This window comes from Microtus ochrogaster, linkage group LG1 (assembly GCF_000317375.1).
Source record: "Microtus ochrogaster isolate Prairie Vole_2 linkage group LG1, MicOch1.0, whole genome shotgun sequence".
Classification (NCBI taxonomy): domain Eukaryota; kingdom Metazoa; phylum Chordata; class Mammalia; order Rodentia; family Cricetidae; genus Microtus; species Microtus ochrogaster.
This window is the reverse complement of record NC_022027.1, coordinates 3,366,283-3,392,319: the sequence shown is the minus strand read 5'-3', so window position 1 is coordinate 3,392,319 and position 26,037 is coordinate 3,366,283. Positions and strand designations below refer to the sequence as shown.

General features: G+C 56.4%; 1 protein-coding gene across 6 annotated transcripts; it reads right to left on the bottom strand.

Annotated features, from left to right (window-relative positions):
• Positions 1-2,405: 2,405 nt before the first annotated feature.
• Tcf3 (transcription factor 3) lies at positions 2,406-24,080 on the bottom strand. 6 transcript variants are annotated; one of them, XM_005359047.2, is made up of 18 exons: positions 23,752-24,080; positions 21,447-21,578; positions 18,734-18,806; positions 13,061-13,134; positions 12,888-12,966; positions 11,925-11,992; positions 11,329-11,461; positions 10,663-10,712; positions 9,391-9,493; positions 9,159-9,316; positions 8,944-9,073; positions 8,557-8,615; positions 8,384-8,462; positions 7,668-7,741; positions 7,193-7,478; positions 5,875-6,007; positions 5,492-5,727; positions 2,406-3,065 (listed from the first exon to the last, which is right to left on the bottom strand). In XM_005359047.2, the coding sequence occupies exons 2-18, from the start codon at positions 21,516-21,518 to the stop codon at positions 2,923-2,925; spliced, it is 1,950 nt and encodes a 649-aa protein (XP_005359104.1). In that variant the 5' UTR covers positions 21,519-21,578; positions 23,752-24,080; the 3' UTR covers positions 2,406-2,922. The 6 variants fall into 6 exon arrangements, with proteins under 6 accessions (XP_005359104.1, XP_005359106.1, XP_005359108.1 ...); XM_005359049.2 differs by lacking the exon at positions 5,492-5,727 and adding an exon at positions 3,197-3,423; XM_005359051.2 differs by lacking the exon at positions 5,492-5,727 and adding an exon at positions 3,197-3,420.
• Between the last annotated feature and the right edge of the window lie 1,957 nt (positions 24,081-26,037).

The following is a 26,037-nucleotide window of genomic DNA, read 5'->3' as shown; positions in this document are numbered from 1 at the left end:
GCCTGTCCTGGAACTAGCTCTGTAGACCAGGCTGGTCTCGAACTCACAGAGATCCGCCTGCCTCTGCCTCCCAAGTGCTGGGATTAAAGGCATGCGTTACAGGCCACCTTGGGTTCCTGTGGTTGGCGCACAGGCAGGCCCTTGTTGGTCACCCTTTCTACCTAAGTTCCTGTCCTGGCTGACCTCCCAGAATGGGCATATCAAAACTTCTCAGTAAGCTCCCTGACCACACGCCAGACTGGCAGGAGGAAGGTGGGAACATCCTCAGATACACATCCCTCAGGAAGCATTTTGAGACTGTCCCACCTGGATGGAGGGACACAGAGGCCCATAGGAAGGTCAGTCCCTTGTCCCTTGGGCCCCACCTTTTAAGTGTGTCTAGTGGTTAGCGACTGGCTCGTGGGTGCCTGGCCTGCTCTGGACTCCTTCCTGGATCCCACAGCTCCCATGGCTCTCCCTGGGGGCTGTGGATTCTATTCTGCCACTGTCCTTAGCCCACAGTGCTGGGATCTCAGGGGTGGGCCTCGCTACAGCTGTGTTAACTCCAGAATGAGGACATAGACATAGGAGGGAAAGGCTCACCGCTGAGCTACTCAGCCTAATAGGTTAAGCTCCCTGTTCAGGCAAAGACCTTGTCTCCAAAACTAAGGTGGGGGCAGGAGAGGAGGCTCGGTGCACCAGCTGCTCCTGCAGAGGACTCAGGTTTGGGTCCCAGTGCCCATGTGCCTGCTGACAACCACTCAGAACTCCAGTGCTGTCTGCACACACATGGTGTACACATGAACAGACAAGCAAAAAAAAAAAAATACACTTTAAAACTAAAACAAAAATTAAGTTGGGTAGCCATGCCTTTAATCCTTGCACGCATCCGGAGTTGAGTTCAAGGCTATTCTTGATTACAGAGCATTCCAAAGACCAGAGAGAGAGAGACAGACAGACAGACAGACAGACAGACAGACAGATAAACACTGGGCTGGTTGGTGGTGGTGCACGCCCTTAATCACAGCAGCAGGGAGGCAGAGGCAGGCGATCTCTGAGTTCAAGACCAGCCTGGTCTGCAGAGGGAGTTCCAGGACAGCCTGGGCTGTTATACAGAGGAACCAGGTTCAAAAACAAAAACCCCAAAACCAAACCCAGTAAGGTAGAGGGAGGGGCTCAGTGGTAAGGTGCTTGCCACGCAGTCTGGGAATTTGACTCTTCTAACACCCCACAGCTGTGTAAAGTGACAGCCCTCTAACTGCAGTTCAGGGATCCCGACTGTTATGCAGGCCATCAGGGAACCCAGGGCTCCATGCATGCACTAGCCGATTACCAACTGAGCCACCTCAGTCCCTCTTCTGCTGTCGTGCAGCTGGGCAACAGGACTCGTGGGTGTTTGGGCTGAAGACAGGTTGATTGCCCTGCATACAGCAGAGGGGAACCTGGATGAGCCCTCACTGCCTGCCAGTGACCCAGGCTGTGTTCCCTCCAATCCAGCTGTTCCAGAGGTGCAGAGTCTGCAGGCCAAAGTGGTGGATAAGGTTTACCATAACAAGGTGTTACCATGGTTCCCAACAAATTTTCCTCACTGGAGATTTTTGGGCCTTCCAAAGGGACCAAAGTCAGCATGGAGCAGGTGTGAACTGTTGTAGGGGTACTTGGTAGTCCCAACATCCCCCACCCCAGAGGCTAGGATAGGAAGAAATGACGATGCCAGGATCTGAAAACTGGGTGAAGATACTTTGGAGGGTACCTGCGGCCACTCTACCGAGATAGGGAAGCCAAAGCCTGCACCATCTGCCCAAGAGCCAGCTGTGGCTGTGTGTATGGCAGCTAAGTACAGGTAGCTTTGTATCTCAACTAACCCTAGTAGCTGGGCCCACCTGTGGGAGATCTCTTGACTGGACCCTAACTTGGCCACACCTTCTGGTGGCAGTCTGCATAAAAGGCACAGAAGGAATCCTTTGCTCTCTGCCTGCTCGCCCTCTCACTGGCGGGTTCATCTACCCTGCGGCTGAGGCACTCCTTTCCTGGTGAGAGCCCACTTCTTCAGGATTCCAGGGCAGTCTGATGACCAGCAGACCCCTAGGGTTCCTCCAGGACTCCAGCGCTGGATTGGGACTGCTGAGACATCCTGCTTCAGGACTAGGACAACCCAGGTCACAGCCCGTAAGCCACACTAATACTCTATCAATTCTGTCCCTTTAGAGACCCCACAACTCGTCACCCAAGCATTCAGGGCAGTGAGGAAGGAGTGTGAGCCTTTGAGAGGCAGAGACCATGGTTCCGCTGCTGAGCACACGCTGGGGACAAATAGGCCCTGGGCTCACGTGCAGCGGGAACGGGGTGACCCTTTGATCAACACTGGGTCTTTTAAATGCTACTTTAATAACCTTGCAGACCATGAACATGACTCTGAGTTCTAGAAACAGCAATAGACAGGAGACTTTTATACAAAAATTTGTTGCTTACAAAACATACGCAAAAGAAAGCTAAAAGAAAAAAGTAATGACACAGAAGGCCTCGTTCTTGCTAAGTTTTGTCTACATTAAAAAAAATCTGATAACTAATGTCCTTTTATTCTCCTTAAAAAAAAAAATACGCTTAGGCACGATGTGCTGGTGGCTCTGAACCAGAACCAGTTCCCGGCTGCCCCTGCCAGGGTGCCGTCCAATCCTTCCTTCGTCCACAGTTAAGGCATCATTTTTCTTTTCTGAAAAGTGAGCATCCTGCTTTTGTTTCCAGTTTCGGTTAATGGATGGGGGAGAGCTCCCCTCAGCTTGGTTCCTGGGGCCAGGATACAGGGCGGCCATGGAGCCCCGAGGCCCCGCAGCGTCTGTGGAGCCTTGCTGCTGCCGTGATGAGCCGGAGCTCTCTGCCATGTCTGGTGCACTTCAGGCAGAGTGTGGTGGTCCCTGGTCCCACGGAGATCCATGCATTGGCTCACAGGTGCCCGGGTGGGTTGTGAGCCTCACCCAGGCCAGGGTGGGCGGCCGACAGTGCCAGCTGGGGATCCCCGACCACGCCAGACACCTTCTCCTCCTCCCGCCGCTTCAAGCAGGCTGCTTTGGGGTTCAGGTTGCGTTCTGGGGGGAGTGGAGGAGAGCACAGTGGGAGACTGTCCACAGTCGGGGACAGGGAGGGTTGGGATTGTGCTGTGGCCACCCCTGGCCAGCAACAAGCCAGGGCAGAGCAGGATGGGGCGGGCGCAGCCTACCTCGCACCTGCTGCTCCAGGCCCAGGATAACCTGCACCGCCTGCTGCAGGATCAGCAGCTTGGTCTGCGCCTTATCCGACTTGAGGTGTAGCTGGCACATGCGGCCCAGCTCCCGGAAGGCCTCGTTAATATCCCGCACGCGCACCCGCTCCCGTGCGTTATTGGCCATGCGCCTCTCCCGGTCCCTCAGGTCCTTCTCCTCCAGGGACAGCACCTCGTCCGTACTGCTGGGTCACAGCACCGAGCCTCCGTCAGGGGGGGGGCCGGGCCGCTGCACGCTGTGTGCTAATGTGAGTGACATGGGTGCGGCCAGTGTTGGGGAATGTGCGTGGTAAGGAGTGGTGGCAGCTCTTCAATATGGTCAACCCCAAAGGGCGTCTGTCTCTGGGAGGCCGGGTGGTCACTCTGGGAAGGACAGAGGCCTTACCCTCCCCTACCACATGTGGAGGAAGGTGGGACCTGACAGGGCAGTGGCTTCTTAGCTGTCCCTGTCCCTTGCTCATGGCTCTGGGTGACAGGATTCAGGGCTGGGCTGAGGCCTAGAAGGCTCATGGAAACAAACAGCACTTGGGCCTGAGCCCCGCACCCCAGAGCCATGGCCATCCTAGCTGGGCCAGGAGCAGTGCCCATCTCCACTGTGATGGACACCGTGGCAGCAGCTCCAAATGCCCAAGCACAAGGCTGAGACCCTGTCCTGCCTGAGCTGAGCCCATGCCTCAGTCTCCCCCTAGGGGTGCAGACGGCAGTCACCTAGGCTGTGAAGGCCAGCATGTGCCCTTTGCGGCTCATGCCCCTGCTGCCCAAGATGGACCATATCCCTCTGGGTGGCAGTAGTGGCCCCAGACCTCAGGACAAGCGCGCAGACCAAACTGCATGTGGGCACAGAGGCTGTGTGCCCAATGAACCCTTTCCTTCCCCTGAGGCCATGCAGGGCCTTATGGGACAAAAGGCCCCGAGGTGGTGGTGTGGCCAGCCCTGTCCACAGGGCGGCAGGTGCGAGGTGCAGGGCGGCAGGTGACAAAGGCAGGGGACAGCCAGGGGACAGCCAGGGTAGAGGAAGAGCATGAGAGACAGAGCAGATAAGGCAGGGGACAAGCAAAGGCAGGGGACAGCCAGGGCAGGGGAAGAGCATGAGAGACAGAGCAGATGAGGCAGACTTGTGGGACACAGGGTGGACCACACGCTCTGCCACCACAGACACAGAGACCTTGGAACAAGGAGAAAGTGGAGCCGGCTCGGCAGAGCCCACGCTGCAGGAGAGAAAGTGTTAACGGCGGCAGCCAGGGCAGTGCAGGTTAAGGAAGCAGAAGGGGCCAAGCTGAAGTCCTCCCTCACCGGCTCTGGGGCAGGTGGATGGGGAAACTGAGTCAGGGAGAAGATGCTCTCAGAGAGGTGGGTTGGGTCCCTGGCAAAGTGAACAGGGATGGGACCTCTGGGTCCTTGGGGAGTGGGGGTCACTGGCCCCTAACAGCCAGGCTCTGGGATAAGGCCGGGCCAGCAAGCGTCTTGGATGGGACAATTTGAAAGAAGTCCTCAGGCCAGTGGGGCCAGGGTGGCAAAGTCAGTCAGTCAAGGGGTGATGCACTATAGGGAAGGAGCGTTAGGGACAGGGATGGAGGGTGGCCAGTGTGGGGACAGTCAACCCGGATGACTAGCAGAAGGAACCACCTGTGGTGGGGTATTAATGCAGGGACAGAGTCCTGCAGGGGTAGCTGGGGTGGTGCCAGTGAGGGTGAATGGTGTTGGGGAGTCAGCATGTGAGAAAACCCATGTGAGAGATCAGCAGGCATGGACAGTCGAGGTGTGAGCAAGTCAGGATGAGAACAGTCAGTGTGTGGAGATCAGTCATACGGGGAACAGCTGATGTGGAAAGCATAGTGATGTCAGTGAGGGCAGTGGGGAGTCATCAGTGGGGGGCTCAGTGAGGATGGAGGAGTCGGGGAGGATGGAGGAGTCGGGGAGGATGGAGGAGTCGGGGAGGATGGAGGAGTCAGGGAGGATGGAGGAGTCGGGGAGGATGGAGGAGTCAGGGAGGATGGAGTCAGTTGGTGAGGATGGGGTCAATGGGTGTGGGGACAGTTGGTGTAAGCTGAGGGCTGGTCACTGGAGCAACAGTGTGGAGAATCGAGCAGGGACAGTCAGCGCTGGAAGTCAGTACAGAGAACAGCCTGCAGAGAACCCTGTCCGGGACCAGAGGGTGTGCGGGATGGTTGTGAGGGGACAGTCACTGTACTCTGGCTGGGGTAGCAGGGAGGGGAGCATCGCGGAGGCGCAGGGCGCGGGCCGCCCACTGACCTCGCACCTGCTGCTCCAGGCTGAGGATGACGGCCACGGCCTGGTGCAGGATGAGCAGTTTGGTCTGCGGCTTCTCGCTGCTGAGGTGCAGCTGGCACATGCGGCCCAGCTCCTTAAAGGCCTCATTGATGTCGCGGACCCGCAGGCGCTCGCGGGCATTATTGGCCACCCGGCGCTCCTTCTCCCGCTCGGCCTTCTGCTCTGGGGGGAGAAGGTCGTCCTCGTCCTCGTCTGGGCTATGGGGGAGGGGAGCCAGGGGCCAGAGGGAGACAGTGAGGTGATGCGGTGGCCTGCAGGGGCCTCCTGGGGTCTGTGTGCACGTGTGATGTATGTGCACGTGTGGCGTGTGATGTGTGTGAGGCCTGAGGGGAGGGGCTTGGCACCTGGTGCGCGTGCGTGGGGCCTTCAGGTCCTTCTTGTCCTCCTCGGCGTCGGCCACCGATGCATCCTCCTCGTCGTCCTTCTCCTCACGCTTGATCTCACTGACTCCTGCCGTGGCGCCTGCCCTCCCGAGTCCTGCAACAAGCCTGGGATGAGGGGTGGCAGCAGCCACCAAGCTCACCTGAGGGGCCCTTTGCCAGGGCGCAGCTGACTTGTGGGGACATAAATAAAGATGGAAATAAAACAAGCCACCAAGACTGCTGCCTCAGGCCAAGGTTAGAGGGGCTCCCTCCCCACTCAAGATCTAGTCTGATGCTGAAGCCAGACTAGAATCAAGTCCCACACCACACGCAGCACCGGAGACAGAGACCCGCACTGCACGCAGCACCAGAGACAGAGACCCGCACTGTGAACTCCAGAGTGGGACATTTCTGCCCTGTCCTCCACTGGCCGAAAGCTCTCCACAGCCCACAGGGTCCCTTGCATGCTGGCCTGCCGTAGTCTCAGCGGCCTCCTCCATCCCCCTTGCTCTGCCTCCAACCCATCAGGCTCCATCCTGCCCTGGGGCCTTTGCAGTCCTGCTGGAGTCTCCCTCCCTCCGTCAGCTCCTGAACTCAGCAGAAGGGTCACCCTAAGACACCATCCCATTTCCCTTCCACTTGCCCTAAACGTTGCCCTGCTGGCCCTAATATCCCCTAAAACTGTTACAAGGGAACTGTCCCCATGACCCTGCTGACACCCACTATGGAAACCACACCTGTCCTAGGCCCTCATCTGAGAAGCAGGCACCCTCCCTGCCAAAGGAATCAGCCTGGCCCTGCTGGGATCCTGGGCCCCACTCTGTGCCTCAGTGTCCCCAGACTGAACCAGACACAATAGTCCCAACCTTGCGAGCAACAATGAGGATCTGGACAATCTTGGCCCCTTGGTGGGTCTGACAGTCTGCGTGTGCACGTGTGTACATACATGCATGTGCACACACAAGTCACATCTATCAAGTGTCCTGCCCTTGTCACTTAACCCCAAGGTGAGTCTCACTGAACTTGGAGCCCCCTCATTCCCAGAGATCCTTCTGCCTCCCGCTCCTCAGTGCTGGGTTACAAGGTGCACACTCAGGTTTGAGAACCACCAACTGAACAATGTTTTGAGGCACAGGCTCTCACAAACCTGAGGCTGGCTAACTGCCCAGGGACACACCACTGTGTGTCCAGTTCGGGTCTGCAACTGAATGCTTAAGTTGGACTGAGCCACCCTTCCAGCCTCGAGGGGCAGGAATTCTGTCCTTCCCTCGGTGATCAAGCCCAGGACGCTGGGACTCACCACTGTAGGAGTCAGGCGGCCTCTGTGAGAGATCGGGGAGGGAGCTGGGCTGGCTGGGGAGGCTGGCGTGATTATGCAAAAGACTGGCACCGCTGTTGAGGCCATCCTCAGGGTGGCCTCCACTGACCAGGCCCGCGTGCCGCCCGCCCAGTGGCATGGGGCCCGTGAAGCTTGTGGTCAGCGCCCCATGGCCAGGCAGAAGTCCATGGAGATCACTAGCGGTGCCCACAGCGTGGCTGCGAAGGACATGGATGGCCTCATCTAAGCGGTCCTCCATCTTGCTCTGCTGTGTGAGTGGGTAGAGAAGGTCCACTGAGCCCCGGCCAGGCAGCAGGCAACTCGTCCCTGACCCTCCTGAAGCTGCCCCTGCGGCACACTGAGTGACTTCTCCCCCCGGAAGGGCTCCATATTCCAATTCTGTGGTGATGGGATTGACTGGCACTTGATACCTGGCTAGCAGGGAGGGGACACTCACCAGGCCGTGAAGACCCCCGTCGTAGCTGGGAGATAAGGCACTGGGGGCTCCTGCCCGGGGCCACTGTGATGTCCCTGGAGGGGAAGGAAAGCCATGAAGGAACCCAGGCAGTGGGACCCAAGGCTGGATGAACTCAAAGATGCTCGACACAGCCACTGCTCAATCTTTGAACCCCAACTCCTTTCTGCCTGGGGAACATGACCCCTGACCTCAGAGGAGCCAGTCCTGACACAATAGTTACTCTCTATCCCTCCACACCTGGATCCACTGCTGTGAACTCAAACAAAGGGCAGGTGGTTAGCTCCAGAGGCAACCAGACAGGCCCAGCTGAGGACAGGAGTGGAAGTGTTCTGTTGACCAGGCTGGCCTTGAACTCAGAGATCCACCTGCCTCTGCCTCCTGAGTGGCTGGATCAAGGCATGCACCACCACACCAGGGAGAGCGGGTTTTTGGTTTTTTTTTTTTTTACTACTACCTCCCAGGACTTCTAGAGGCTCCTGGCTCCCACCTGACCTCACCTAGTTGATGCCCTGCCACCGCCACCACCCACCCCGGCATGGTGTTCCTCATAAAAGCTGAGCCTGAGGTCAACAACTGGACAAATCACAGGTGGAGGCCCACCTTACCCTCATGCCACCTCTCACTACCTGTCCAGGACTCCAGCCTGGGGACAGCCTTGAGGTCACGCATGGTTCCCGTGCCCATCCCATACACACCTGGCAGGCCCTGGGGTGAACCCACAGGCGTTGAGGGGCTAGGTGAGAAATTATTGCTGGAGTGATCTGGGGAGTAGATCTGCAGTGGTGGGGGCAGAGGAAGGGGCAGTCAGGACCACCACGAGGCTGCCAAAAGTTCCCCTCTGCCACCACCAGTCCAGGCCCCTGCTCACCGAGGCCAGTGCCTTCCCAAGGGCATCCCCTGAGCTGCTGGCTGTAGTCCCTCGGGTACCTGTTGAGCGAGACAGGTAAGTGCTGGTCTGGGAGCCTCCATCCTGCGAATGGTGGGACCCTCCCTATTATGACACCCACCACCCCCAGTGTCATGGCTTGCCTAACACTGACACCTGTTCCTTCTCTGCCTTGGTTTCCCCCAGAGTCAAGTGGAAGAGCCATTTGTCATCGAGGCCTGCTCCTAATATTCCAGGGTCAATCTGAGGTGCCTCAAGGAGGGGACCATGTTTTCTAGCTCTGGCCCAGCAAGTGTCTTATCTCCATGGAGCCCTGATGCGGCCTCTTGGCTCCTACCCGGGCCCAGGAAACACTGGGTTTGACCTCACCCATGAGGCTGTCTGCCCCGCTCACAGGAGGCGTATGGCCAGAAGTGCCACCGTAAGTGCCAGGGGCGGCAGAGAAGCTGGACACAGCTGGTAGTGTACCGTTGACCTCAGATCCATGCAGCTGGTAGCTCTGAAGGGACAATTAGTAGGTGAGGGGCACGGTGATGGTCGAGGAGTGGGCCGGAGCAGGCAGGTCCCCCGACCACAGCACCTACCATGCGTTCCTGCTGCTGGAGGCCCCCAAAGGCACCGCTGCCCACAGAACTGCTGCCTGGTGCAAGAGGCAGAGGGGATGAGCCATCTCCTAACATGGGCCCAAAGCCTGCTTGGCCGGGGGGACTCCAGAGCTCTGCCGAGGGGTGCAGGCTGCTGTCTGTGTGGAGGAGGAGGATGAGCCTAGGGACCCAGCCCTGCAGAGCATCCCCCGCCCTTGGGAGCCCCACACACCTGCCACATAGAAGGGGGAAGGGTAGGTGCTGCTGGGGGTCTTGGCAGAGGGGTAGGCTATAGCATCCCTGCTGAAGCTGTCACCTGAGCTGGGTGGATACACCTGCAGAAGGAGGGCAATACTGGAGAAGGGTGTGGAGCCACCTCCCCCAGCCATACCCTCCAAAATGTCCCCTCCGTGCTCAGCTCTTGTCTAGCATGAGCCAGTGCTGGAAGTCTCCCTGTTCCTCTGGGAACATAGGACCCCTGCTCTCAGAAACAAAATCCCACCTACCATACCAGCATCAAACCCTGACCAGCTGGCAACAGCTGGAACTCTGACAGCTTGAAGAAATGGGGTGTGGGCAGGGGGAGGGGGATCCTGCCACCAGTGTCTGCCCTGGGACAGGACTCAGGAGGGGATCGGTTGCTCATGCCTGCCCTGGCACAGGACTCGGAAGGGGATCAGTTGCTCATGGCTGCCATGACACAGGACTCGGGAGGGATCAGCTGTTCATGTCTGCCCTGGCATAGGACTCAGGAGGGATCAGCTGTTCATGCCTGCCCTGGCAGGGGAGCAGGCAGCAAGTCTAAGCTGGCTGCTGGGTTAACTTCCACCTAGCTTAACTGGGTTTTATTGGTCATAGTCTCTGATCTTAGTTCTGCTCCCCCAATATGTGTGTTTCTAGGGAGCCCTGACCTATGCCCTCCACCACTGCTGGCCCCAGTACTGACATCAAAGGAAGCTGCGGGGTTCTGGGCACACAGAGGAAGCAGGGGCCTGAGGCATTAGTATACAAAGTGCACTGTGTAGCACAGGCCAGCCTACAATTTGTGACCTTACCTCCCAAGTGCTGGGGGAGGCGGCCAGGCTGAAGAATCCAGCACACCGCCTTTCTTAAGGTGATTAAATCATAGGCACATAGCACCGTGAACCAACAAGGGCCAACAGCCATCTGCCAGGGTGGGCAACCAGCCAAACACCAAGCCGGTGGGTGGGAACATTTCCAGCCTTGGCAGGTGGGTGTGGTTGGGAACAGGCGGGACCTGGAGGGACCAGCTCACAGGGATCCCCCATCACCTCCCCCGACCCTACTGTTAGAGGTTACAGGCAGAAAACCACTCCTAAGCTAGAGGGAATGAGGCCCAAGGAAGGACTTCCCTGGGGAACAGACGCTTGCTCAGTCCATACATGCCAACCCTCTGGTGACCACATGGGATGTGGCCACAGATTCTGGCACGGAGAATCCACCATACACGGTAGCTATAGGCTCCAGGCCTGCCCATACTCACAGAGGAGGGAAGACCAGGCGGGACCTTCCGGACCTTCTTAGGCTGCGTATCTGCAGGGAGCAAGAACAGAGGACACACTCCCCACATGTCCTTCTGTGGACACTACTAGGCTGGGGTCAGGACCCAGGAGCGCACACTTCCAACATTTTTTCTTTTACTGTTTGTACTGCACTATATATTTTCTTCGCTCTCCCCTTCTACCCTCTCCCATGACCCCCGTACTCCTAATCTACACAGGAAATCTTGTCTTCTCTTTTCTATGTAGATCCATGTATGTCTCTGTCAGACTCATAACACAGCCATAAAAACCTGGCGGCGGTGGCGCACACCTTTAATCCTAGCTCTCTGGAGGCAGAGACAGGCAGATCTCTGAGTTTGAGGCCAACCTGGTCTACAGAGTGAGTTCCAGGTTAGCCAGGGCTACACCAAGAAACCCTGTTTCAGAAAACAAATCTAAAAACCCAGAGTCCCACCCACTGGGACTAAGATACAAGAAAACACGGGGGGGGGGGGGGGGCTGCAAAGAGACACTAGCATGCCCTGTGGGCGCAAATCAAAGCACCCACTGTGAAGCCCTCTGTGGCCACCAAGGCTCAGCGGCACCCAGCCCAGGCGTCAGCCTGTCACACTGCCCCTTACACATGTACATCCCCAGCTCCAACTCACCCAGGCCACCATCTGCAGCTCTCCGCCGAGGGTTGCTGGGGTATGAGGGGTAATACTGGGAGCCGCTTTTGACACCAGATGGAGACAGTGGTCCAGGGTTGCTGAGGCCCAGCTCGCCTGGCAGGAAGGCAGCCTGGGGGGGATGAGCAATCAGGAAGCTGGGGCTGATGTCTAGACCCAGGCCTGATCCCCACCTGAAGACCCTCCCAGCTGTGAAGATCAATGCTACATGGGCAAGGCCAGCCCCCGGGTTTTGCCGATACACAGCACCCATGACGTGCCCTCTCCTTACCCATCATGCCATCTCACGGCCACCTCTCGCCAGGGACACAGGGGCCCACGCTGGGGTATGAACCCCGCTGACAGTGGCCTTGTGTAAGCAGCCAAGTTGGGGCACGAGAATGCCAACTGTGCTCCTCACATGGGTTAGGGCTACTGAGCGGCTTGGGGACTGGAGAGGTGACGTGAACATGGCCATGGTTGGTGCACAGCTTGGTCCTGGTTGCTGCTTAACAACTGCAGCTCCCCCAGCACAGTCTCAACTCCAAGGGTCACCTTGGAGATCAGGCCAGCTCCACCCTTCTGCCTCAGTTTACCTGACTCAGTGCTCCAACACTGGTTTCTCTCCCGAAGGTGGCATAGGCGCTCCGTTCACTGCCCTTGCCTGCAAGGGATAGAAGGAAGTCATGAGAGACCCCAGGAGGGTCCCCCAGACAGTGGGGACTTGTACATGGTGGGTCTCTGGCAGGGCCTTGCCTGGACAGCCCAGCTGCCCAGTCCACCTAGATACAGGAGAGAGGACAAGGGGAACCGAGCAATGGTGGAGCCGACTATCTACAAACTTCTCTGTTCTTTTTTCCTTTGTGTAGGATGGGTTGAGGGTTTTGACTGCGTGTATGTCTGTATGTCTGTGCACTATGCATGTGCCTGGAAAAGGGGTTCCTTGGGATTTGGAAGATTCCTTGGACTGGAGTTATGGTTGCTGTGTGCCACCACACGGGTACCTGGACTGAGCCCAGGTCCTCTGTAAGAGCAACAAGCACTCTTAACTGCTGAGCCATCTCTCCAGCCCTGATTGACTTCCTAATCATCCTGCTTCAGCCTCCTGAGTGGTTGGATTCTGAGGGCTGCTGACCCTGCCAGCACTCAGTGCTCCCAGGGTCCACCCTGGGGGGAGAGGGAGATGACACAGGATGGGTTGGAACAGACACAGCTGGCCTCTGTGGGAACTGCCCTCTGGCCCTGCCATCCTGTCAGGCAGGACACCCGAGGAAGAGGCAGGAGAAGGAAGCCCAAAAGGGAACATACACCCCACAACTGCAGAGGCCACGTTGGGCCATGGTGGAAGGAGCTGGGGTCAGGGGTCAGTGCTGACCAATTCCGAATTCTAGAAACATCCCACTCTTGAGTTAAACCTTCACGGTTTTTCAGGCCTCCTGACCCACTGCCCAGTGATTGGTCTCCATAGCCCCCCAGGAAGCAGGCAAGGCTCACTCTCAAGCGGGGCAGAAGCCAGGGCTGTGACCGCACCCCACTGTGCACAGAGTGGCCACACTCACCTCCAAGCCCAGCTCCTAGGAACGTGGAAGAAGGTAGGCTGCTGTGTGATTCACTGAAGTGGGCGCCTTCACTGTAAGTCTAGGGGAGACAGGCAGAATGGGGGGTGCGGGTGAGACAGCTGTTCCAGAGAGAGGGGAAACCCGGGGACCTGGGCCTTGCAAAGGTGTCTCACCCGGCTGGGGTCGAAGGAAGAGCTGTTCTGGTCACTGCTGCCCCAGGAGCCTGAGCTGGGACGGTCCTCAAGCCCTGTAGAAGGCAAAGGGAAGCCTAGCCCAGTTCTCAGGAGACTCAGAAGGCTTCGGGCCCCCCCCACCCCCCCCCACCCCCAGATATGCCTAACAGCAATGAGCTCAGCCACCTCCATCCTGCGCAGCCTGGGACTCATCTGTCAAAACCTCAGCTACTGTGCCAACTCAATCCCATGGCCAGGGCTCTTGTTCAGGTCTGTGTGTGATCGTGCAGGACTGGGCATCTGAGTCAGAGAGGTTGGCAAAAGTGCAGAGAAGCAGGGTCTCCCTGGCAGGGGCTCTGCCTGGGAGCCGACTAGCTCAGTGGGAAAAGGCAGACACTGTCAGACAGGGACAGTGGCACACCTGGCTAGAGCTCTGCAGCCTCATAGGAAGGTCAAGGGTTTATGTGGTAAGACAGGGGTTAACGAGCCTGGAGCCCAGAGGACCTTGTCCTGAGGGGCGGAGTAAACCAGGGCTGGGCCCTTATCTTCCCCAACACCTCAGGAGCAGCTAACTGCCTCTCCACCCACAGCAAACTCTCCTTCCTGACCCCTAGGCCATCCCCACACACAGGGACCACAGGGTCCAGCCTTGATTCCACCCAACTTGGCCACATGGTCACACAGTGTGCCTCAGTTTCCCTATCGTGAAACTGGATGGACAGGCAGAGGAGGACTGAAGTGTCCACATTGACATTCTGGGCTGGGGGGGGGCCTTCTGGGCTGGGGAGGGCCTCCTGGGCCTCCCCCACCATCGCGTACCCCATGAGCCCCCAGTGCCGCCCAGGCTCTGCACCAGGAACTCTCAAACCCTAGAGACTTTATTACGAGCCTCTGTGCTCATCATCCCCTCCCTGGAGAATCGGGTTTAATTGTGGTTAATTTGCATAATTATGCATATTAATCTCTCCAATTCATGAATATTCGCCTCTCATTACACCTTCTTGCTTCCTGGTAAAGTTCCAGTGTGCAGGGAATGGGGGGCTGGGATACAGCCTCGGGGGCTACAGGAACTACCACTAGCATCAGGTGCAGTCTGGGGTTGTCTACACCCCAAAATTTTTCACTGTCCTGGTGAGGCTGGGGTGGATGGGCAGCCAGCAACCACATTTTTGTGATCCCACCAATCCTTATTCAACATAAACCCCAGGGTCATACAGGATGTTCTGGAAGCCCAGACCCAGCCTGGGTGACCCCTGAACTCAGCATACAATTGTCCCATCCCAGAACCTGGCAATGTTAAAGATCCCCCGAGAACCCAAGACCTTCCAGCACAAGCCTTGTCTCTTCCCTCTAGAAATGACAAAACTCGGGAGCCCTTCCCCCACCCCATTAATAGTTATTAAAATCACCCCAGCTGATAAATTATGCATCTTAATAACTATCATGAATATTCATACACACTAATTAAAACATTCTAACGGAAGATGTTGATGTCAGGTGTGCTCCACAGAGCACCAGGAAATGGCTACCTCCATCCAGAGCCTACCTCCATCCAGAGCCGGGCTCAATGACACCCAGACAACTTAGAAGAAGGCCCATATTTAGAGTTCTATTCTTCTGAAGCACTGTTGGCACTCTGGCTCCCGACTTGCTTTTATAAATAAAGTTTTCTGGCACATGGCTCTCCTGGTCACGTGCCGTCTGTCTACAGCTGTATTCATGACAAGGCTTTCGTTATGAGGCCCACTGTGAAGACGATCACCTGCCCTGTGTACGGTATGGTGGAACTCACCCATCGCCACCATTTCTTCCTCGCTTCCACAGTCCACTCAACAGGGACGATGCCCAAGCAAGCACGACAAAGGAACCTGCCTTCCCTCCTACTACCTCCACTCGCAACGCCGGAAGACAAAACCACGAGAGCAGAAGCAAGTTTGAGACAAGCCTGGTCTTTATATGGCTGCATGAATAATATGGTCATGATATATACTCAGAAAAAAACTCAGTAGAGAAAGTCTGAGAATTTTAGGCGGAGTTCCACCCCCACCAATGGCTCCAGCTCCTCACTGGGGATTTTAAACGGAGCTCCACCCTGACAACGCCCCCAGGCCCTCAAAGTCAAGACTCAGGCAGAGGGCAGACTAGGCAGTTTGTGTCTGCCTAGCATGTTTGAGGCCCTGGACTCCATCCTAACACACCCCCCCCCACCCCCATCAAATCGAAGTGACCAGTGAACACATGAATCTGAAACTCCTAAAGTCCGGCAGAGAAAGATAAGAACTTTTCAAAGAGGAATTAAGATGAAAGTAGAAAGGAGTCGATGGCAAATATCGATTCTTCTCCAAGGAGAAAGACTCCACAGCAAGATCAATACAACAGACCAGGAGACAGTCAAGGACAAAGGGACAGAGGCGGGAAGGCAGCTTTACAGGCAGCTATGGAACATTGGAAACGGGGTGGGGACAGATGGCTCTGTTTTGAGGAGTGGGGCTCACACAGCCAAGCTGGCCTGAACTCACAAACCTCCCTGCCCCCTTCTGAGTGCTGGGATGACAGGCCTCCACTCCCACATTCTTCTCCTGAGTGGGAATGGCTGATCTTTGAGGGACTGGCTGGCCCACTGACCAGGCTGTCTCAGTGAGAGGACACAGAGGTGTGTTTCACAAACACGAGGACTTGAGTTCGAGTCCCAGAATCCACCTAAAAAGCCAGGCATGATGCTTACTAGTACTGGAAAGGTAGAGACAGGAAGATCCCTTGAGCCCAGGGGCCAGCCAGCTTGGCTGGATAGCAGAGCATCAGTTGTAGAGATCCTGTTTCAGTAAACACAGTGGAGCTGGGCGGTGGTGGTGCACACCTTTAATCCCAGCATCCAGGGCAGTGCAGGTGGGTCTCTGAGTTCGAAGTCAATCTGACTTACAGAGAAACCCTGTCTCAACAACAACAACAACAAAAACCCAACAAGAAAAGCAAGGAGGAAGGCAGGTTGAATAGCCACGGAGAGGCCCCAGCCAACCAGGAAGCTGTGCCCCCTTCTAGGCCTCTGCTTCAGCTCCTGCCTCCAGGTTCCTGCCCCTCATGATGTAGAAGTATGAGCCACACAAAACACTGTCCTCCCCACGCTGGTTTTGGTTACCGTATTTGCCATGGTGACAGTAAGCGTCCTAGGATTCTCTAAGACCCAATATGACACCGATCAGCCATTGCGGTTTGAGACAGGGTTTCTCAGTGTAGCCCTGGCTGTCCTCAAACTCTGCAGACCAGACTGGTCTTGAACTCAAGAGATCCTCCTGCCCCTGCCCCTGGAGTGTTGGGATTACAGGCATTGGCCACCACCTTGGCAGACCCAGTCTTATGTGGGACCAACACAGCACAGGACAGCTCTGGAAACACCAGTCAACACCACAGGTTGGGAAGGAAGGCTGCTGTGGGATACTTTTGCGCTGCGTGAAGACGTGTTGCTCTGATTGGTGTCATAAAAAGCTGAACGGCCAATAGCTAAGCAGGAGGTAGAGGAGGGACTTCCGAGGAGAGAAAGCAGAGGAATGTAGGCCACAAAAGCCATGGAGGAAACAGGATGTACAAGATGGAAGACGGTAACAGCATGTGCTAGAACAAGCTAGGCTATCAGCCAGGCTTTCATAATTAGTTAAGTCTCCCTGTTATTATTTGAGAGCTGGCTGGCGGGACAGAGACTCACAAGCCCAAGCTGGCCTTCCATTTGTTATCTAGCAGAGAATGACCTGAACTGCTCATCCCCCTCCCTCCTTCACCTAGTGCTGGGGTTGTCCCACCATGGCTGGCAGCAACCGAATTCTAGCCCTCCACTTGGGAGACTCCTGATCCAGTCCCCAGCAGCAAATAAAACAGAATAAACCCACTGGGCCATATGACAGCACTGAGCTTGCAGAGGCCCCACGTTCAGCTCCCAGCACCCACTGCAGCCGTCTGCAACTCCAGACCCTGGGGACCTGACACCCTCTTCTGGCCACGAGAGGTATCAGGCACAGACGTGAGGTACAGATACAAATGCAGGCAAAGCACCCATGTTGCAGCCTCCTGATCACCACCACGGGGTAACCACTGCCTCAATGCTCTGCACCCGGGAGGACCCAGAACTCCAAGAACACCCCCTGAAGTCACCCTGTAACACACAGTGCTTTAGAAACGATGGTAGAAATTTTTCTAAAGCCTTGGTGGATTTTTGTTTTTATGACAGGACCTCACTACATTCCCTGGAAACCTGGAGTTCCCTGTGCAGACCAGGCTGGCCTCTGCCTCCTGAGTGATGAGATTAAAGGTGTGCACCTCCACACCTGGCCAGGCAGTGTTAAAGGGAGGGATGTGTCTCTGAGGAACAGTCCTAAACGCCTCGAGGCACACTTCAAGAGGACTCCATCCATGCAGCAGCGGTGGGGTCGGGGATGTGAGAGAGAGAGATTAGAAGCAGAGCCTCTTCCTATGCAAAGAGCATCTGCAAACCAACATGTATACACAGGTTCCTACGTGAAAAGACACTGCAAGTCAGCATTGCTTGTGAAGAGTAATTCCAAAAGGAAACACTACCAAGAAAAAAGAAACTCATCAAAAACAGGTGGGCTCAAGCCATGGAAGGAACTCACCACGAGACTGACATGTCTGTGATCCTTAGCTGCCACCCATCCTGTACCGACAGTGCTGGGGACCTGCCGTATGTACCCCAATCCCCCTGTATGTACCTCAATCTTCAAGAATAGGGCAAACACCCTTCCTGAAGCCCAGACTGATAGAAGTGCTGTCCCCTCAAATGGCCCATGTGGTCTCTATCCCCTGTGGACGTTGGGCTCTAGGCCACACAATCATGTCCCCAGGACAGAGTCACATGCCAGGCTTCTCAGGGCCTGAACGTAAGCCTGGTCCCCGAGGGTCTGAGGGCGTGGGTAGGAGCAGGTCTGGAGCTGAGAGGGCTGCACGGGAACCATGGAAACCAGAGGGTGGTATCTTCAAGGTCCCATCCTGCTGAGCCTGCCTGCCAGTGAGATTCGTGTCAGGTTGTGCCCTCCTCAGGGAGTCACCTCCGGGCCCCAGAGCAGGCCTTGGCAACCAGGGAAAAAGGATCTGGAGAGCCATGCTGCCAAGAGGGCAGCCCATCCCACCCTAACAATAGCTGCCAACCTGACCTTACCCCCCCCATCGTGGCCGGAAGCCTGGGCACTGAGGACTGGGGGCTGCTTCCGGGGTGACGGGAGCCTGTGGGGATTTCCAGACCTTCAGGAGTGCCCAGATGGCCTTCCATCCACTTCCTCAGGCCGAGGGGAAGACCAAGACTGATGGCCTTGCTTTTGGGAGGGGTAAGCAAGAACCACCCACACCAGCTTCCCAGATGTATCCCTCCACATGGCCCAGAAGGACCCTCGCTTAGCAAAAGCCAGCCAGCTGGGATCTGAGACCTCACAAGTCCTGGGTCCTAGGAAGCCCGCAGCCCCTGCCGTCCCTGCTAACCAGGTTCGGCCATGTACATATCAAGCACCTAATATATGTTCAAAATGCAATTACTTGGGGAGGCCAGGACGCACTGTGGGTCAGTCAGCCCAACCCAACGGGCTCTATAACAACCACACTCTGGCGGAGCACGTGTGAGGGAATGCCACTGTCCATAGGCCGACCCACAGACGATGCGCCCCTCAGTCCTACCTGAGCCTGCAAATTGGGTTCCGGCCAGGGAGGCAGGCCGGCCCTTCCCGTTGGCCACAGGCAGTGGAAACATCTGTGGGGACAGAGGAGAACAGTGAGTGGCGGAGCAGAACTTGGAGCTCTGGGGATGGGGGACCCTGTGGCAGGAGACCACAGCCAACTCTGAAGCTGAAAGGACACTAGGCTAAAGGGGAGGGACGGGGTCCCACTTGCTAGAGGGTATGACTTACAATTTGTTTTTGTGGGAGACCAATCCTGGGTGTCATTTCTCGGGAGGGTTTCCCTGTATAGCCCTGACTAGCCTGGAAATTGCTGTGTAGCCAAGTTCGAGTGGCCTCGAACTCACAGGGATCCACCTGCCTCTGCCTCCTGATTGAGTACTGGGGTTAAAAAGTGTAGGGCCATCTTGTTGTCTTTGTTTTTTGATTCTTCTTTTTTTTTTTTTTTGGGCTTTTCAAGACAGGGTTTCTCTGTAGCTTTTTAGACTGTCCTGAAACTCACTCTGTAGTGCAGGCTGGCCATGAGTTTATGACCCTCCTGCTTCAGCTTCAAGAGCGCTGGATGACAGGGGTATACCAGCGCCTGAACCATCTACTCTAGGTCACATGTTTCTTCCCACCCCAGCATGACTGCAACACGCTTCTGTTCAGCAGGGTGGCCAGGCAAGAGTCCCCAAACACCACGGCGACCCCCCACTTAAGACATACACTGCCAGGAAGTGTGGCCCAGCCCCTACTAAGGGGAAACTGAGGTTGTCCCCCCAGCACTTGGGAAGGAGAGGCAGGAGAAAAGGTCATCCGTGGCTACATAGGAGTTAGAAGCCACATGAGACCTTGTCTCAAACAAAAAGGGAGAGGGAACTGGGGCACTAGGTGGCAGAACTGGGCACGTGCGTGAGGGTCTTGGAGGGAGCCTCTTACTCGCAGGATCCTGACCCCTCCCAGCTCTTCCATGCCCAGAGCGCTCAGTCTCTACATATTAAAGGCTCCAAGGCACAGCCAGCCAGCCCCCAACCTGTGTGGGGCCAAGAGACAGGAGTGGTGAGAAGGTCCAGGCTACCCACACCATCCTCTATACCTTCCCTAGACAATGAGGCACTGACAGTACAGCCCCACAGCCGGGCAGGCGCAGGGGCCACCATCCCTACCCCCCCTACACAAGGAGCGTGGCTCTGTTTGGGGCCAGCACAAGCTGCAGGGTGAGATTCTGTCTCAGAACACCTAAGAGGGGCAAGGCAGAGGGACAGCTCAGCGGTTAACACACTGGCTGCTCTTCCAGAGGACCTGAGTTCGGTTCCCATCACCCACATGGTGGCTCACAAGCATCTGTCTCCAGTTCCAGGATCTGATACCCTGCTCTTCTGACCCGAGCGCAATGGGCACAAATGGGATACACAGACACACACACACACGTGAGAAAAGTTAAGAATGAAGGACAAGGTGGCACATGCCCCATCTTCCCAACACTTGGATGCTACATGAGATCCCAGCTCAAAAACAAAGCCTTCCAAACAGGAACCTACCACCCAACACGGCCACACGAGGCCTTGTTACAAGAGGTGACTCCTGCCTGGTGACTCCTACCTTCTTCTGTCTCAGTTTCTCCTCTGTGCCTCAGGATGCTCTCTGATCTACATCAGGGGAAACCCTGGGTCCTTTGGACTAAAGAGGAGGTGGCCCGGAGGCTTGGGGTGTTCCCTTGGGTCCAACAGAGCTGAGCTGCACCCCCAAGCTGGTGTGTTCCAAGCCACTAGGCCGTGACCTGTCAGTTTAACAATAACAAAAAAGAAAAAAAGAAAAAAAAACAAGCAGACCGGGCCTCTGCCTACTCAGCCAGGGAGGCAAAAATAAGATGGACCTTAAAAATATCGGCAGGGCCTTCCGGAGCCTTGGGGGCTCCGTACCCAGGGCTGCATTTCCGCAAGCCTGCTGCCTGGTGCTGTTTCGGTATGGGCACGCTTGTTTTTGGCATAATTCTGCGGCCTGGGTGCCTTGTGGGGAGGAGCAGGGGAATTCAGGCCGGAAGTCGGCCAAGGAGCTTTCAGGGCACAGTGGTGCTCCTGGGGGTGGGGCGGAGAGCAAGACTCCACAAGCTCAGAAAATGATGCTGGGTCCTGAAGCCCAGGCCCAGTGTCCCACAAGGTGCCTGCCGCACATACGGTTGAGCTAGGGGCCTAGTTGTGGGGATGCCCACCAGCTCATTCCTGGGGTCTCTGTGCTCTGACTTCTGCCAGCCGGCAATTTCTCTGGGCATTCACACAGCTGGAAAGAAAGGACTTCCACAGAATGGGCAAGAACTAACTGCCCGCCTCTCTCCAACCACGGCTGATGATGACATGCTAACGGAACAGGGTGTCTCTGAGGTTCCCAGCATCGGTCAGCACAGCCTGGGACCTCATTCTCACCATTTCTAACTCTGATGGTCACTTTCCTGACTATAGTCAAGGCCACCAGCCCCCCACAGCCACACTGGGCTCCTGCAATGAGCAAGGCAGAGGAGAGGCTGGAGACCTCCTCCCTGGGCTCAGTTCCCCCATTTGAAGTGGCAGGTGGGTCCATTTCTTTTGTGGGTGTCACCATGCCTGTTGGGGGGTCCCAATCCTTCATTTCCACTTTTGGGGGTTGGGGACCCCATGCCGACTGGCACACACCCCTCCCCCTTTGGCAGTACTCTCCAGCCTGGGAGCAGAGGAAGGCATTAGGGGGCAGCTCACCATGCTGAAGTCCAGGAGATCACTGAGCTCTTTGTCGGAGCCCACAGGTGCCATTCTCTGAGACTGGTTCATCGTCTGGCCAGGGCCACAGGCGTGGGGACTGGGGTGGGTTCCCCAGGCCTAGAAACAGCCCTGTGTGGTGACACCAAAGACAGGTGGGAAGAGAGGTATGAGACCGCAGACAAGTAGGGACTACAGGCAAGGGCTGGGAGATCAATGGGGCCCGGGAAGGAGGCAGCAGGCAACCTGGATTTTGGGGGATCCCCTGCAGAACCTTCAACAATAGAGGGGGTACACATAATAACTATCTCCACTCCCAGAAGTTCATCAGAGCATGATGTTTCACATCTTAAAACGGTGCTGAGGGGCTGGAAACACTCCTATCAACTCCCCTGGGGGTCCATGGGCCCCATCAAGGAGGGGAGAAAGGCCTGGGCCCTGTCTCCTCCATAAATTTGGTGGCACCTTCTCATTCAACAGCTGTCACAGAACACTCAAAACCCATCACCCCCAAATTCAAGACTTCACTGGTGGAACAGATGGATGTTTTGCCTGGGACCCACAAATTCTCCCTCACCCCCAAAACCTAAACTCATTCAGAAAAGTTAAAAGACAAAACCAAGCCAAACAGTCTGTCTCACTGTCAGGACGTATCTGGAAATTATTCAGAACAAAGTCTGAAAACACCCTTTTACCAACATCACCCTGGGGGCAGGGGGTGCCAAGAACTGGGATTCCCCTTTAGGTACAGGGGGGGCTCTGTTCCACCAGCAGGGGTGGGAGTATCCACCTGCCAGGCCACATCCCATAACACAGCCCAGGGAGGAGAGGAAAGCCCAGGAGCTCACCACACATTAAAGAAATTAACTTTTTCCCAGGGTTCCCCAGAAAGGAGAGAAGGCAGGGGTGACCCGAGAAACCACAAGGTGGATGGAGAAGGAGGTTCTGGGGCTGAGGAGGACCCAAGTCCAGAAGTTCAAGGACCCTAACTCTTCTGTTTGCCAACTCAGACAGGGGCACATGAAACAGTGTGGAGTACCCCCTCCCCCGCTGTTTCTTTTCTTTTTCTTTTTTATCCTTTTTGGAGGACTGTGAAACTAACTTTTTTTTTCTTCTAAGTTGTACGAAACCACACTTTTTTTTTGTGGGGTACTTGAAACCGATTTTTCTAGGTAACCCCAGGGGGAGAGGTACCACAAACACTGTGGGGAAGGGTGGAGTGAGACTACCTGAGACTTCTTGGATTGTTAAGAGGGAAGAATGGGGGACAACCCTCCCTTTCCTCCCTCCCTCCCCCACTCCAGCAGCGAGGGAGGGAGGGAGGGAGGCTGGAAGCTCTCTGAGGCTCGAAGGCAGGCCACCACTGTGTTCCAAACCCAGGCTGTGCCGCGCCCCACATTAACACAGAGCAGATGTTCCCATGTTGGGGTCCCCATGTCTCCCCACCTTCTCTGTACCCAGAGGTCCCTTTCTTGTAGCAGACAAAAGGACCTGTTTTTTTCCTCAGAACTCTAGCTTGAATCAGGGGGCCCATTTCTGAGTGTGTATTGGGGGGGAGAGGTGTCTCCTAAGGTCCCCAGGAGTTGGGGAACCCCTAGCTAACGAAGTGATTATCCTGGCTCTTCCTTCCAAACTTTCAACTCGGATGCAGGGTTGGGGGGCCTCCCTGGCAGAGGGTGGGTGGGAAAGGGACACCTCCCTCAAAATCCCCAAGAGTTAGAGAACCCCAGTTTGTGGAGTGGGGGGATGTTTTCAAACGATGGGGTGGAGGTCGGAGGTAAGGGGATACCTCCCCTAAGATACCCACGAGTTGGGGCACCCTAAGCTTGGAATAAGGAGATGGTCCTTTCTCTCCCCTCCTAACTCCAGTTCCGATCGGGGCACCCCTCCTTGAGGGTGGAGGTTGAGGGTAGGTGGTAAGGAAACACCGCTCCCAAACTCCCCATGAGTTAGCGAACCCCTATCTGATGAAGTTGGGTGACCGTTCGAAGAGAACCGTCACAAAAGAGGCCTGGGCAAAGTTTGCTCCCAAGTACGCGCGTCCCCTCCACGTCGCCCCCTCTCCAGGCGCGCAAAGTTGAAGGCAGAGAACAATGCGCCGCTGGGCCCGGGGCCCTGTGTAAGGGGGACGCGTGCAACTCTCCCCCGGGGGCTCACCCCATCCCCAGCTTTCCCGCGGACCCGAGAGAGACCCTGAGGCAACTTTTTCTTTCCATGCACTAAGCAGAGAAGGGGGGGGTCCCCACCATGAGCGCGTCCCCGTGCGCCCCACGCGCGCGCCCGGGGCCCCTCCGCGTGCGCTCACCTGCTGGGCGGGGGCATGCACCGGGTGCACCGGGCTCCCTGCTGCCCACCGCCCTCGGGGACCCCGGGGACAAAAGGGTGGCGGGCGCGTCCCCGAGGGTCGCGCGTGGGCGGCGGGAGCGCGCAGGGCTCGGGGGCGCGCGTCCTTCCTCCTCCTCCTTCTCCCCACTCGCGTTCGCGTCGCCTGGCCTCTCTCGAGCTTCTCGCAGACCAGGCCCCGCGGGAAGGGACCGTAGCAGAGGCGGCGGCGCGCGGCGGTGGCCCGCGGTGGCCCGCTACGCCCGCAGCCGCCGGCGCAGCTTCATCTTCCTGCGGCGGGAGACATGTTCCGCCCCCCCCCCCCGCCCCGCGGAAGCCACGCCCCCTGGAAGCCACGCCCCACCATCCGAAAGCCACCTCCCCCGAGTCGCCGCAGCCGCGCCCCGACCGGATGCACGCCACGGATCCCTCCACTACTTCTTGAGGCGACACTAATATACACCACCTCACAACAGTCCACTGTCAAAACACCCACAGAGATTACCATGACATCCAGAATCAAACAGTATCTAATACTAAAGTGCTTCCGGCAGAGGTATTATCTACCAGACTGCGGTAAAGCCTCAGGGACTATCTTCCTACGCGGTGGAATACAGACACTGAGCAAAGCGTCATGACGCAAGCGGGAAGAACCATGAGATTGCACGAGAAGGCCCACCACAGGTAGCCAATGGACAGACGGGAAGCTTTGATTGGCAGCGGCTTTCACCATTCATCATGAACCCCCGGCTGCATTCCCGCCCCCACGGCAGAGGCGGGATTCTCAGAGCGAGAGTCCGCGAGACGCTCTCTCGAGGGGAAGGCGGTGGAAGGGCGGAGGTTGGAATTTATTTTCTGGTTGGTATGCCCGCCGGCACCGCCACGTCGAGTGGGTTCTATTTGCGTTTCTAGGGTCGACCCTGGGTCTTATGTGTTGCGAGCGGGTATATCAAAGTCGGGAGGGGATATCAGATCCTTAATGAGAGGTTAGAAACTATGGGTCATTCTGTTTCCTGCTGAGGGACCCCCACGTGGATCAGCTTTTCCTTCTCTGGTAACAGATGTTCCGGGATATGTATAATAAAAAATGCTGGCCGTGGTGGCGCAAGCATTTAATCCCAGCACTTGGGAGACAGAGGCAGGCGGATCTCTGAAGTTGAGGCTTCCGGGACAGCCAGGGCTACGCAGAGAAACCCTCTCTCGGAAAGCAAAACAAAAATTTTTAAATGAAAATAAAATAAATAATGAGGCAAGGTGTTGTGGCGCACGCCTTTAATCCCAGCTCTCTGGAGGGGAGGCTTAGGCAGGCGGGACTGAGTCTGAGGGCAGCTATAGTTGCAGACCAGTTAGAGCTCTACAAAAAGTAATGAGTGAATAAACACTTTCCACCTCCCCTAAGGTCTCTAGAGAGAAATGTCCCTCTGTCCCTCCTCCCTGGCCTCTGCACTGGCTGTGCCCCATGTCAGCCCAATGAATACAGATCAAAGGAAGCCAGAAGAGTGGCGTCCAGATACCAAGGACGTGCCCCAGCACCACACGGGTCTAGGGGCTGCTGTGAATCAGAACTCCAGGTTCCTATCCTTTCCCGGCTGGCAGGGGTAGAAAGCTGAGAAAGGATCTGATGTAAGCCAGGCTGGCCTCCAACTTCCTACATAGCCAAGGATGACCTGAACTGTTTGTTGTTGCTGTTTTTCTTTTCGAGACAGGGTTTCTCTGTGGTTTTGGTGCCTGTCCTGGAACTCACTCTTGTAGACCAGGCCTGCCTCGAACTCACAGAGATCTGCCTGCCTCTGCCTCCCAAGTGCTGGGATTAAAGGCGTGTGCCACCACCGCCCGGGGACTCTGAACTCTTGTCGCCCCACACATGCCCTGACCTACTGCTACAAGTTGGGGCACACCTGGTTGTGTGGAGCTGGGATGAAACCCGGACTTCATATACCCTGAGGGAGCTCTCTGCCTCCTTAGCCCTAGCCTGATGCCCCAGCTCCAATCCTTTTTCTTTCTGCCATATCTCAGAATCCTACTTGCTGGGACATGGTTTACCCATAAGGAAAATGGGTGGGTACAGTCACGGGCATCATAGAAGGTGTCACTCCGCTAGTTCCTACCCGGTCCTTCGTGTCCCTGCTTGGGGACTTGGGTCTCTGATTGAATCGTTGTCCTTGCAGCCTTAAGTTCTTCCCGTGGCTCAACCCTGATTCCATGAATTTGAGGGCATGCAGCATGCTTTGCGCGGGCCTCATGGGGGGGGGGGGGCTGTAGCTCTAGT

Excerpts from the sequence above, each read along its gene's own strand:
- Tcf3 (XM_005359047.2), bottom strand. The coding sequence starts at position 21,518 with ATGAACCAGTCTCAGAGAATGGCACCTGTGGGCTCCGACAAAGAGCTC. Across the intron at positions 11,462-11,924 it reads GTGTTGGAGCACTGAGTCAG|GCTGCCTTCCTGCCAGGCGA; the intron begins GTAAACTGAGGC and ends CATCCCCCCCAG. Across the intron at positions 10,713-11,328 it reads AGCTGCAGATGGTGGCCTGG|ATACGCAGCCTAAGAAGGTC; the intron begins GTGAGTTGGAGC and ends TGCTCCCTGCAG.